The sequence below is a fragment of the Carassius auratus genome, chromosome 4 (assembly GCF_003368295.1).
Source record: "Carassius auratus strain Wakin chromosome 4, ASM336829v1, whole genome shotgun sequence".
NCBI lineage: Eukaryota > Metazoa > Chordata > Actinopteri > Cypriniformes > Cyprinidae > Carassius > Carassius auratus.
The window spans coordinates 4,401,533-4,411,966 of record NC_039246.1 but is presented as its reverse complement, the minus strand read 5'-3'; the positions used below and the strand labels follow the sequence as shown (position 1 = coordinate 4,411,966).

The 10,434-nt window shown below is 38.4% G+C and overlaps 1 protein-coding gene across 1 annotated transcript; it reads right to left on the bottom strand.

Moving 5' to 3' along the window:
* Positions 1 to 206: 206 nt before the first annotated feature.
* Positions 207 to 5,672, bottom strand: LOC113066928 (gastrula zinc finger protein XlCGF8.2DB-like). The gene is made up of 2 exons (XM_026239069.1): positions 5,304 to 5,672; positions 207 to 2,147 (listed from the first exon to the last, which is right to left on the bottom strand). Exons 1-2 carry the CDS (start codon positions 5,470 to 5,472, stop codon positions 1,408 to 1,410), a joined length of 909 nt encoding a protein of 302 aa, XP_026094854.1. The 5' UTR covers positions 5,473 to 5,672; the 3' UTR covers positions 207 to 1,407.
* Positions 5,673 to 10,434: the final 4,762 nt, after the last annotated feature.

Here is a 10,434-nt window from a genome sequence, read left to right as displayed (position 1 = left end):
GGTTGTGAGTTCTAGTCTCGGGCCGGACGGAATTGTGGGTGGGGGTAGTGCATGAACACCTCTCTCCACCTTCAATACCACGACTTAGGTGCCCTTGAGCAAGGCATCGAACACCCAACTGCTCCACGTGCGCCGCAGCATAAATGGCTGCCCACTGCTCCGGGTGTGTGCTCACAGTGTGTGTGTGTGTGTTCACTGCTCTGTGTGTGTGCATTTCATATCGGTTAAATGCAGAGCACAAATTCTGAGTATGGGTCACCATACTTGGCTGAATGTCACTTCACTTTACTTTTTTAATGTAGCGGTGTGTTACATGTAAAAACAAGAACATACACATATATATATATATATATATATATATATATATACACACACACACACACACACACAGTTTTAATAGCTTTGACAGAGAGATTTCACATCTTGAGAATTCAGACAAATAACAAAAACAACTGATAATACCAGATAAATCAGGAGTAACAGTAATGCCTTTAATACCTTAACAATATCCATCCCCACAATTATCCATATATATATATTTTTTTTTTTTTGAATTTGAAAAACCAGCAGGACAGATGCGAGTCTTTTAATTTGTGTGAATTTTCTGGTGATGCAGCTCTTCCAGAAGTGTGAATTCTCACGTGACGATCAAATCCTCGTTTACAGGTGAAACAACATCAGACAGAGCATGCAGCACAATTTCTTGGCATTTCTAGACTGGACTGCTGCGATACTCTTCTGGCTGGACTTCCATCAAGCACAGTCAAACCTCTACAAATGATTCAGAATGCAGTGGCACAATGGGTCTTCAACCAGTCCAAAAGAGTCCAGTCCAGTTGTGGCTCACATCCAGTTCAAGACCATCAATGCTTGCATATAGAACAGCCAAAGGCTCCGCAACGGTCTACTTCCACTCACTTTTACGGATCTACATCCAAAAGTGTGAGATGCACTAGTGAACGACACCTGTTGGTACCACAGAGAGGCTGAAAATCACTTTCCAGAACATTCTCGTTCACCATTCCTGGCTGGTGGAACGATCTTGCCACCCCAATCCGGAATGCTGAATCCCTGACAATTTTCAAGCAATGGCTAAAAATGTATCTTCTTTGTTACCATTTGAGGAAAATAAAAATAAAACAATCTTATCTTTAAACTTTCCCAGTTGAGCTTGTACTTATCTGAACAATGAAATTTGGTTTTACGAGCACTTTCTGTGTCTGTTTTACCTCTTTGAGATTAACTGCTCCATGTATTCCCCAATTGTAAGTCACTTTGGATAAAAGTGTCTGCTAAATGAATATAAACATGAATGTAAACTCCACACTGAAAGCAGTTGAAAGGCTTTATCCTAGCATGAATTAACATGTGATTCTTAAGCTTTTCATTACATGTGATAGTGTTTCCTCACTGAAAACAGCTATTCCCTTTTCCACACACCTGAGTTCTTATGTGTTTATTAAGTCGTGCTCTCTCTATAAAACTCTTTCCACACTGAGGGCAGCTAAAAGGCTTTAACCCAGTATGAATAAACATGTGCTTCTTAAGGTCTGCTTTACGTATGAAAGTGTTTCCACACTGAGAGCAGCTGAAAGGCTTTTCTGAAGAATGACTTATTAAATGATCCTTAAGGTGTGTTTTCTGTATAAAACTCTTTCCACACTGAGGGCAGCTAAAAGGCTTTAACCCAGTATGAATTAACATGTGAGTTTTAAGGTTTGTTTTACGAGTGAAAGAGTTTCCACACTGATAGCAGCTGAAAGGCTTTACTGAAGAGTGATTAAGCAAATGATCCTTAAGTTGACTTTTCCTGGTAAACCTCTTTCCACAGTGAGAGCAGGTAAAAGGCTTTATCCCAGTATGAATTAACATGTGATTCTTAAGGTTTTTGTTGCATATGAAAGTCTGTCCACACTGACAACAGCTGAAAGGCTTTTCCACATTAGGATTTCTCTTGCGTTTCCCAGGGCCTTTTTTGTGTCTGTAAGCTTTTTTACAGTGAGAGCAGCTGAAAGGCTTTTTGACTTCTGTTATCTGAATGCTGCAACTCGCTGATTTTTCTTCATTGACATCATGATCATTCTGACACGGATGTTTCTCCTCCACCTCATTCAGATCTTGTCTTTCTTCCTTCACTTTCATCAGGCCTAAAATGAATAAACGAGAATCAAATGGGACATTTGGAAAAAGGAAAACATTTGTGCACTAGGGCTGCAACGATTGATGATTAATAAACAAAGCATCAATTATTTCACTGATAAACCAGTAGACATTGACTGATTATTAAGCCTTTGAAATTAGTTAAAACAGGGGTCTCCTTAAACCAATTCCCGCTCAGGATCAGCTTCAACATAAAATTGCTCCAGTAGGCCTAATTGTTTACTTAAGTGTCTAATTGTTTAATTCTTGGATAACTGTCTAGAATTAAGCATACTGATAAATAGCAATTATCATGTGTCAGAGCTAAATTCTTACATTCTTCTTTTTAATTTTATTATTTGTAATGTAGGGGTGTAACGGTACGTATATTCGTACCGGACCGTTTCAGTACAGGGCTTTCGGTACGGTGTACGTGTGTACCGAATGACCGAATGAAATATTTTGTGTGTGGAACATAAGTACATTTTCGTGTTTCCAAACGAACATATTAAGTGGCGGAAGCCTCCGCATTCAGCGCAAATCCCACCCTGCAGCTGATTCTAAGGCCGGTGACACACTGGGTGCATGGCGTGAGCGTGGCGTTTCTGCTGCGTGTTAGTTGCGTGACGGCTGCTTCACATTTTCTGTGTCTTTACACACCAGAATCATGTAGGGGACATAGAGGGAGGCCGCCGATGCGCCGACTGACCAGGATCTTGTCTTCACGACAACAATATCTATACTTCATGTTGAGCATAAATATAAAGCCTACTGATAAAGAATATCGTCAGCAGTATTGACGGCAAAATAGAATACGTTTGACAGGTAGGCCAGTATGCCAGTGTGTCACCGGTCTAATGTTTTCAAAAGGCATCACGTGAGTGTGAACATCACTACAACTAGGAAAAAAACGATTGTAATTCAAACGGAGCTCCCATTGGCATTTAAACAGACCTTTGCTCTAAAATTCCGATTGGGCCAACGCAATAACGAAATCTGAGCAGGTCTAAAAACTGAAACTGTTGATGCTGCACTTTACACTTTGTAAAAATTATATATATTTTTTAAGTATGACCAAGCCTACAAGCTGGGATTGGTAATGCTGCACTGTAATCATAGTTATTCATTTACATTTTTCATTATATTTTATTATATGATATTGGTTTGAGACTGAGAGTATTTTATTTAGTGGAGAACTTTGCAGCAGTATTTTATGTCTTATTCTTTTTTAATTTAATATATATTTTATTAAAAAAGTATAAAAAAAAAAAAAAAAAAAAAGTGTAAACAAATTGTAAAAAAAGTTTATGGTAATGAACAACGTGCAGTTTAATGTTTGCATTTCTTTCCCTTACTGTACCTAAAATGAACCGAACTGTGACTTTAAAACCGAGGTGCGTACCGAACCATGATTTTTGTGTACTGTTACACCCATATTGTAATGTATTAATTAAAATGTATTAAATAAATGAATCTAACCTTAGCACACCTACCTTTTCGTTAACTTTATTTCTGTGAAAATAGCTGCCATTTCTGTGCAATAGACCATTCAAAACAGGCTCATTAAAACACAAACGCACACGAGATGAAATGTGCATAGATCTTTACAAGATACATTTGGATTATAAAGCTTGAGTCAAGATAAAATAGACCATTACCTGCGGGGAACTGTGGTCTATTAAAATATCTCTTGATGTTTACCAGATTTTAGAATTTAGTTTAAGATACATTCTCAAAAAGCAAATCACCAAAGGGCATTCTGGGTTGAGCGAGTGAGTGTAGAGCGAGCGGAGCACAATCTTCATTGTCTGGTGCATATTACGGATCAGCTGAGATCTGTTTAACCCCTAATAACCTATAATAAGAATAATCATTCATGTACTAATTGAACATTTGATTTAAATAAAATCATCAAATTGTTACTCCATCACAATCTCAAATACGGTTAATAAATAAGTGTCATTTTATATATATATATATATATATATATATATATATATATATATATATATATATATATATATATATATATATATATACACACTTTCATGTGACTCGGTGGTTGGGGACCTCAGAGTTAAAATGTTCAGTAATACATATTTTCTAAAATACATATTTATAACTATATATAACGGCAATCACATCAGCTTTTAAAAATCATATTATTCAATTACAATTGTTATTAAATGGATTCATACAAATATATATTTAGCACACAGAATAGATGACAGACAGAGAAACACTCTCATTTTATCATTTAATTAGCTAGGCTATTTAGAAAAGTGATTGAATGACACATTATTCTGCCTAACATCTCCTCCTGCAAGTCATATCGTGTGGATCATCACTCTTTTGTGTTAAACACAATCTAACATATAGATATAATATATGCTAAATATAGACAACCTAACTTTAATGTAAGATAAGAAAAAAAATGTATATATATATAAAAGTTTAGAAAGGTTTTACCAAAAGTTTGGAAACATTACTATTTTTAATGTTTTTGAAAGAAGTTTCTTCTGCTCATCAAGCCTGCATTTATTTGATCAAAAATACAGAAAAAAAAAACAGTAATAATGCTGCCAGTTTTTCTTGTTTATTTCGTTATTGAGAGGAAAGCATGCAGCATATATTTACATATTATATCAGGTTCAGCTGCTCTGTAAACTCACTATATGTGAATGTCTCAGAAGAGCATTGTTTGCTTGACCGGTACATTTCACGATTTGCAGCAGGCTTTTACTCTCAGGTTTAATCCTGACAGCAGTCACAAACATGTAAGTAACCTTGTTTATTATAATGCATGATTAAAGTATTAAAGTTCAGTCCACTTTTATTTGTCTCAAAATGTTTCAATTTGTGTCCCTGTCTGTTAGCAAATCAAGCCAGGGCCCAAACTTATCGTTGTTTCTCCTAATAGCATGAATGTAATCTATTATTTATTACAGAATATTTAAATCCCTTTAAAATATGCCTTTAACGTTCAAACAAATCAATTCTCAACTGTTTTACGATTCCAAAAGGCGAAAATTAAGTTTATTAATTAAATCTGTGTCGGTTCAGTCACACTTCATTAAGAAATTTGAAACTTGAAATTGTAAGTTAAGGTCTTATTTTTACATTCAGGAAAAGTAATTGAAGATGAATGAAGGATAAACACCAACCTCCTTGTTCCTCCTGTTTCATTCTCCAGGTTTCCTGTTCCTCGTATTCTATTCTCCAGGCTTCTGGCTCCTCTTCTTTTATTTTCCAGGGTTCTGGTTCCTCTTCTTTTATTCTGCAGGTTTCTGGTTCACTCGTGTTTTCCTCACGCTCTTCTTTAACAAACTCCATCTTCACAGCAGCAGATCTCAGTTCAGATGATACTCCTGCTTTTTTCCCTGCTTGCTTCAAAACATTACAGACATTTACTGACCTGATTCAAAAACTGGAATTTTCTGTTTACAGAAACTATACGTTATTTCGAACAGTTTGTATTTAACCAGCACCACAACAAAACAACAGAGAGCGCGGTGAAACTAATCTTCTTCTTCTGAGGTCTAACGGTGTTTGACAGACACGCGTGTGTTTTAGCGCCACACGCTGGACTGGAGAGAGAGAGAGAGAGAGAGAGAGAGAGAGAGAGAAGCGACGAGAGGAGGGAAATTACACGGGGAAAATCACAAATAAACAAAAAGTTATTAAAATTAGTCTCACATGGTATTTGATCAACATCAACAATCTTCATGAGTGAGCATTAGAGAAAAACGAGCAAATTATATTGACATATTTTATATATAAAAAAATCACATTAAGATAAATGAAAACATGTAGCCTAATTATAAATGATAATAAAAATCAAACCCAATTTTTTAAAACAGATTTAGCTTGAAAAACAACATGCTTGGGTTATGTGCCTTTCTAAATACCTGGGACTTAAAACATAGCCAACTGTGTTTACAAGGATATAGGATGTTATTGTGTTTTTTTGCTTCAAATTCGAAAAGACACACCCACATAGCAATTTATTTTTGGCCCAGCTCCAGTCCACACAACCACACTTCCCTCGGCCCACATACCGCAATCAATGATGGTCCTGAATCCAATTAAAGAGTAACTAAACCCTAAACCAACTTTTTTTAGTTAATGATCTGTAAGAATGGGGCTTTATTAGTGCTGATCATTTATTTGAACGGAGACTACTGCAGTTGATTTTCCCTATTGGATGTTGAAGTGGCAAGTGATGTAAGCGGTGGCAGGTGACGTAAGTAAGCAGTTTCCAGCTCACCACGCCCCTTGGTTGTATAAAACCATCTTGTGCCATCAAAATTACTGAGTCAGGAGTTGGAATTGCGAGTATTGAAAACGGCCAGGATAGACCATTATAGCATCTATTTAGCATAGCATTTATATATTTATTTAGATTATTTCGTGTAGCCTATGTAGTTAATTAGCATATGTGTTAGTGTAACATTAGTATTGTTAGAAGCATAGTTAGTTAGTAGCATAGTATTGCATCAGTTACGATAGCTTCAAGTTGGCATAGATTTTTCTGTATTTAGTATAGTGGTCAGGATGGTACGTATGTGTAGTGTTGATGGTTGCAACAGCACTGCTGGACTGCATAGTTTTCCAGTAGACATTAAAATTAGGCGCCAGTTACAACTAACCTACTGACAGATTTTGACTTTAAATAGACTATATATATAAATGTTTACCTAAACATAAACTAAAAAATACAAACTATAAAAATGCTGCACATAAACAGTACTAACAATATTAACCTACTGACAGATTTTGACTATGAATATTAGTCTAGATGGAAATAGGGGTCCACGCGCACCCCCCGGCTTTTTTTATGCCACCTGATTTTTTAAAATCTTTAAAGTGTCTATTTTCATAATCTGCCAGTAACCAAGCTGAAATAATGTCCCAAAGGGTTCTTTTTTAACCCTTTGCTGCATGCGTCCTTCTCTAAAAAAATTTGCATATTGTGATAAAGTTCATTATTTTCCATAATGTAATGATAATAATTAAACTTTCATATATTTTAGATTCATTGCACACCAACTGAAATATTTCAGGTCTTTTATTGTTTTAATTCTGATGATTTTGACATACAGCTCATGAAAACCCAAAATTCCTATCTTAAAATATTAGCATATCATGAAAAGGTTCTCTAAACGAGCTATTAACCTAATCATCTGAATCAACTAATTAACTCTAAACACCTGCAAAAGATTCCTGAGGCTTTTAAAAACTCCCAGTCTGGTTCATTACTCAAAACCTGACTGCTGTCCAGAAGGCCATCATTGACACCCTCAAGCGAGAGGGTAAGACACAGAAATAAACTTCTGAATGAATAGGCTGTTCCCAGAGTGCTGTATCAAGGCACCTCATTGGGAAGTCTGTGGGAAGGAAAAAGTGTGGCAAAAAATGCTGCACAACGAGAAGAGGTGACCGGACCCTGAGGAAGATTGTGGATTGAGTCTGGAGTAGAAACATCCAGAGCCACCGTGCACAGGCGTGTGCAGGAAATGGGCTACAGGTGCCGCATTCCCAAGGTCAAGCCACTTTTGAACCAGAAACAGCGTCAGAAGCGCCTGACCTGGGCTACAGAGAAGCAGCACTGGACTGTTGCTCAGTGGTCCAAAGTACTTTTTTCGGATGAAAGCTAATTTTGCATGTCATTCGGAAATCAAGGTGCCAGAGTCTGGAGGAAAGACTGGGGAGAAGGAAATGCCAAAATGCCTGAAGTCCAGTGTCAAGTACCCACAGTCAGTGATGGTCTGGGGTGCCATGTCAGCTGCTGGTGTTGGTCCACTGTGTTTTATCAAAGGCAGGGTCAATGCAGCTAGCTATCAGGAGATTTTGGAGCACTACATGCTTCCATCTGCTGAAAAGCTTTATGGAGATGAAGATTTCATTTTTCAGCACGACCTGGCACCTGCTCACAGTGCCAAAACCACTGGTGTTTTGAGAAGGAAAAGGGAAATACAAGATGGAAACTGAAAAATGCAAATTGGGATGCTTTTACAGAAATTTGTGGAAAACTATTTTTGGCTCTAGGATAAAAAAAATCAGAGAGATATCTTTTTTTTTTTTTTTTTAAACAATAAACTAGTTAATGAAATTGTTCAGTCAGCTGAGGAAACAATCCCTAAAAGCACAGGTGTTAGATTTTCCAAAAGTGTACCTTGGTGGAATATATTAATTATATAAACTGCAGAAATAATTACCATATAGACATACAGACTTCCATCAGGTGAAAATTTGCAATATGCACATACATATAGTGAGTACACACATTGTACTATTAGACATACTTACAGTTAACACTACACAATATGTACATACATACAGTTAGCAATACACATTATACACTATACACAGAATGTACACGTTCTACATTATGTAAACATGCGCATAAAAATATGCTAAGATGCAACAGAGTGTACGTAAACTGGATACAGAAATGTCATGGATGTGCATTGGATGGTATCCAGCAGTAATGGGTAGGGTATAGTATTAATGCAGTGTGCATGTATAGTCCAGTGTTGAACTGTTGGAGTTAAAGTGCAGTGTGTGGCATAGCATATTGTGGGGGCATGCTGTAGTGTGCTGTAGAGTGTATTAGTTCTGACAGAAAAAGCTATCCCTCAGTCTGTGAGTGTGGGATCAGATGTTGTGGAGATGTCTTCCTGAGGGCAGCAGAGAGAGCAGTCTGTGGGATGGGTGGCTAGAGTCAATGATGATCCTCCAGAGTTTCCTTATACACCTCCTGGTGTAGATGTACTGGAGGGAGGGAAGCTCACCTCCCAACAATGTGGCTGGCAGTTCATACAACCCTTTACAGAGCTTTATGGTTGCCAGCGGTGCTGTTTCCGAACCAGGCAATGATGTAGCCCGTTAGGATGCTCTCTATAGTGCATATGTAGAATGCTCTGAGGATGCTGGGGCTCACTCCAAACTTCCTCAGCCGTCTCAGGAAGAAGAGGCGCTGGTGTGCCTTCTTCAGCACTGCATCAGTGTGTGTAGACCAGGTGACATCCTCACTGATGTTAACGCCGAGGAACTTGAAGCTGCTTACCCGCTCAACAGGTGTCTTGTCGATGGTAATGGGTGTGTGTTCTCTGCTCTGTCTCCTGAAATCCACCACCAGCTCCTTGGTCTTGTTGATGCTGAGTGAGAGGTGGGTCTCCTGACAACATTTAATCAGGGTGTCCACCTCCTCTCTGTAGGCCGTCTCATCATTGTCGGTGATCAGGCCTTTCACCGTTGTGTCATCAGCGAATTTGATGATGACGCTGGAGCTGTGTGTGGCTGTACAGTCATGTGTGTACAGGGAGTACAGGAGTGGGCTGAGGACACAGCCCTGAGGAGCACCAGTGTTGAGGGTAAGCGGGGATGAAGTGTTGTTTCCCATTCTCACCAACTGAATTCTGCCTGTCAGGAAGTCCAGGATCCAGCTGCACAGAGATCTCTTTATCCCCAGAGTCTGGAGCTTCGCAACAAGTGTGGCAGGCAGTATACTGTAATTTTGTTTTTCTTTGTTATGGGCACAATGGTAGATTTTTTGAAGCACGAAGGAACCACAGACAGACAGAGGGAGAGGTTCAAAATGTCTGTGAAAATACTGGCTAGTTGGAATGTGCATGCTCGGAGCACACAGCCTGGGATGTCATCGTGACCCGCAGCCTTACGGATATTTACCTGTCAGAAGGATCGGGTTACATCCGCGACAGAGACGTAGAGTGCACTCACATCTTCTGAAGCAGCCGTGGGAGTGCTCTGTGTGTGGTGGGGTTGTGAGCCTCAAAATAAGCATTAAAGTTATTAAGCTCATCCGGAAGAGAGGTGGCGATGTTCACAGTAGCTGGTTTATTCCCTTTAAAGTTTGTGAAGTTATTGATGCCCTGCCACATGCTTCTTGCATCGTTGGTATACTTTGTCTTTATATTGTCTTTTTGCGGCTTTGATGGATTTTCTGAGATCGCAACTGGCTTGTTTGTGATCTTAAGCATTCCCTTATTTAAAAACGGATGTCCGTGCTGTCAAGGCTACCCGGACTTCGCTATTAATCCATGGTTTTTGGTTGGGGTAGATGCAGATTGTTTTTGTCGGCACGACATCTACACGCTTCCTGTTGAAACATATTGCTTTGACTTCACATTTATGCAAAATCATGGAACAAATGATCACACAAATAACATCTTTTATCTTTTTTAACTCTTTTATCTCCATGTCAAATTGGGTTTCAAAGGGGTCGGAATACATTGGATTCTATATTGTGCCTAGAGTCAGACATAAGGAAAG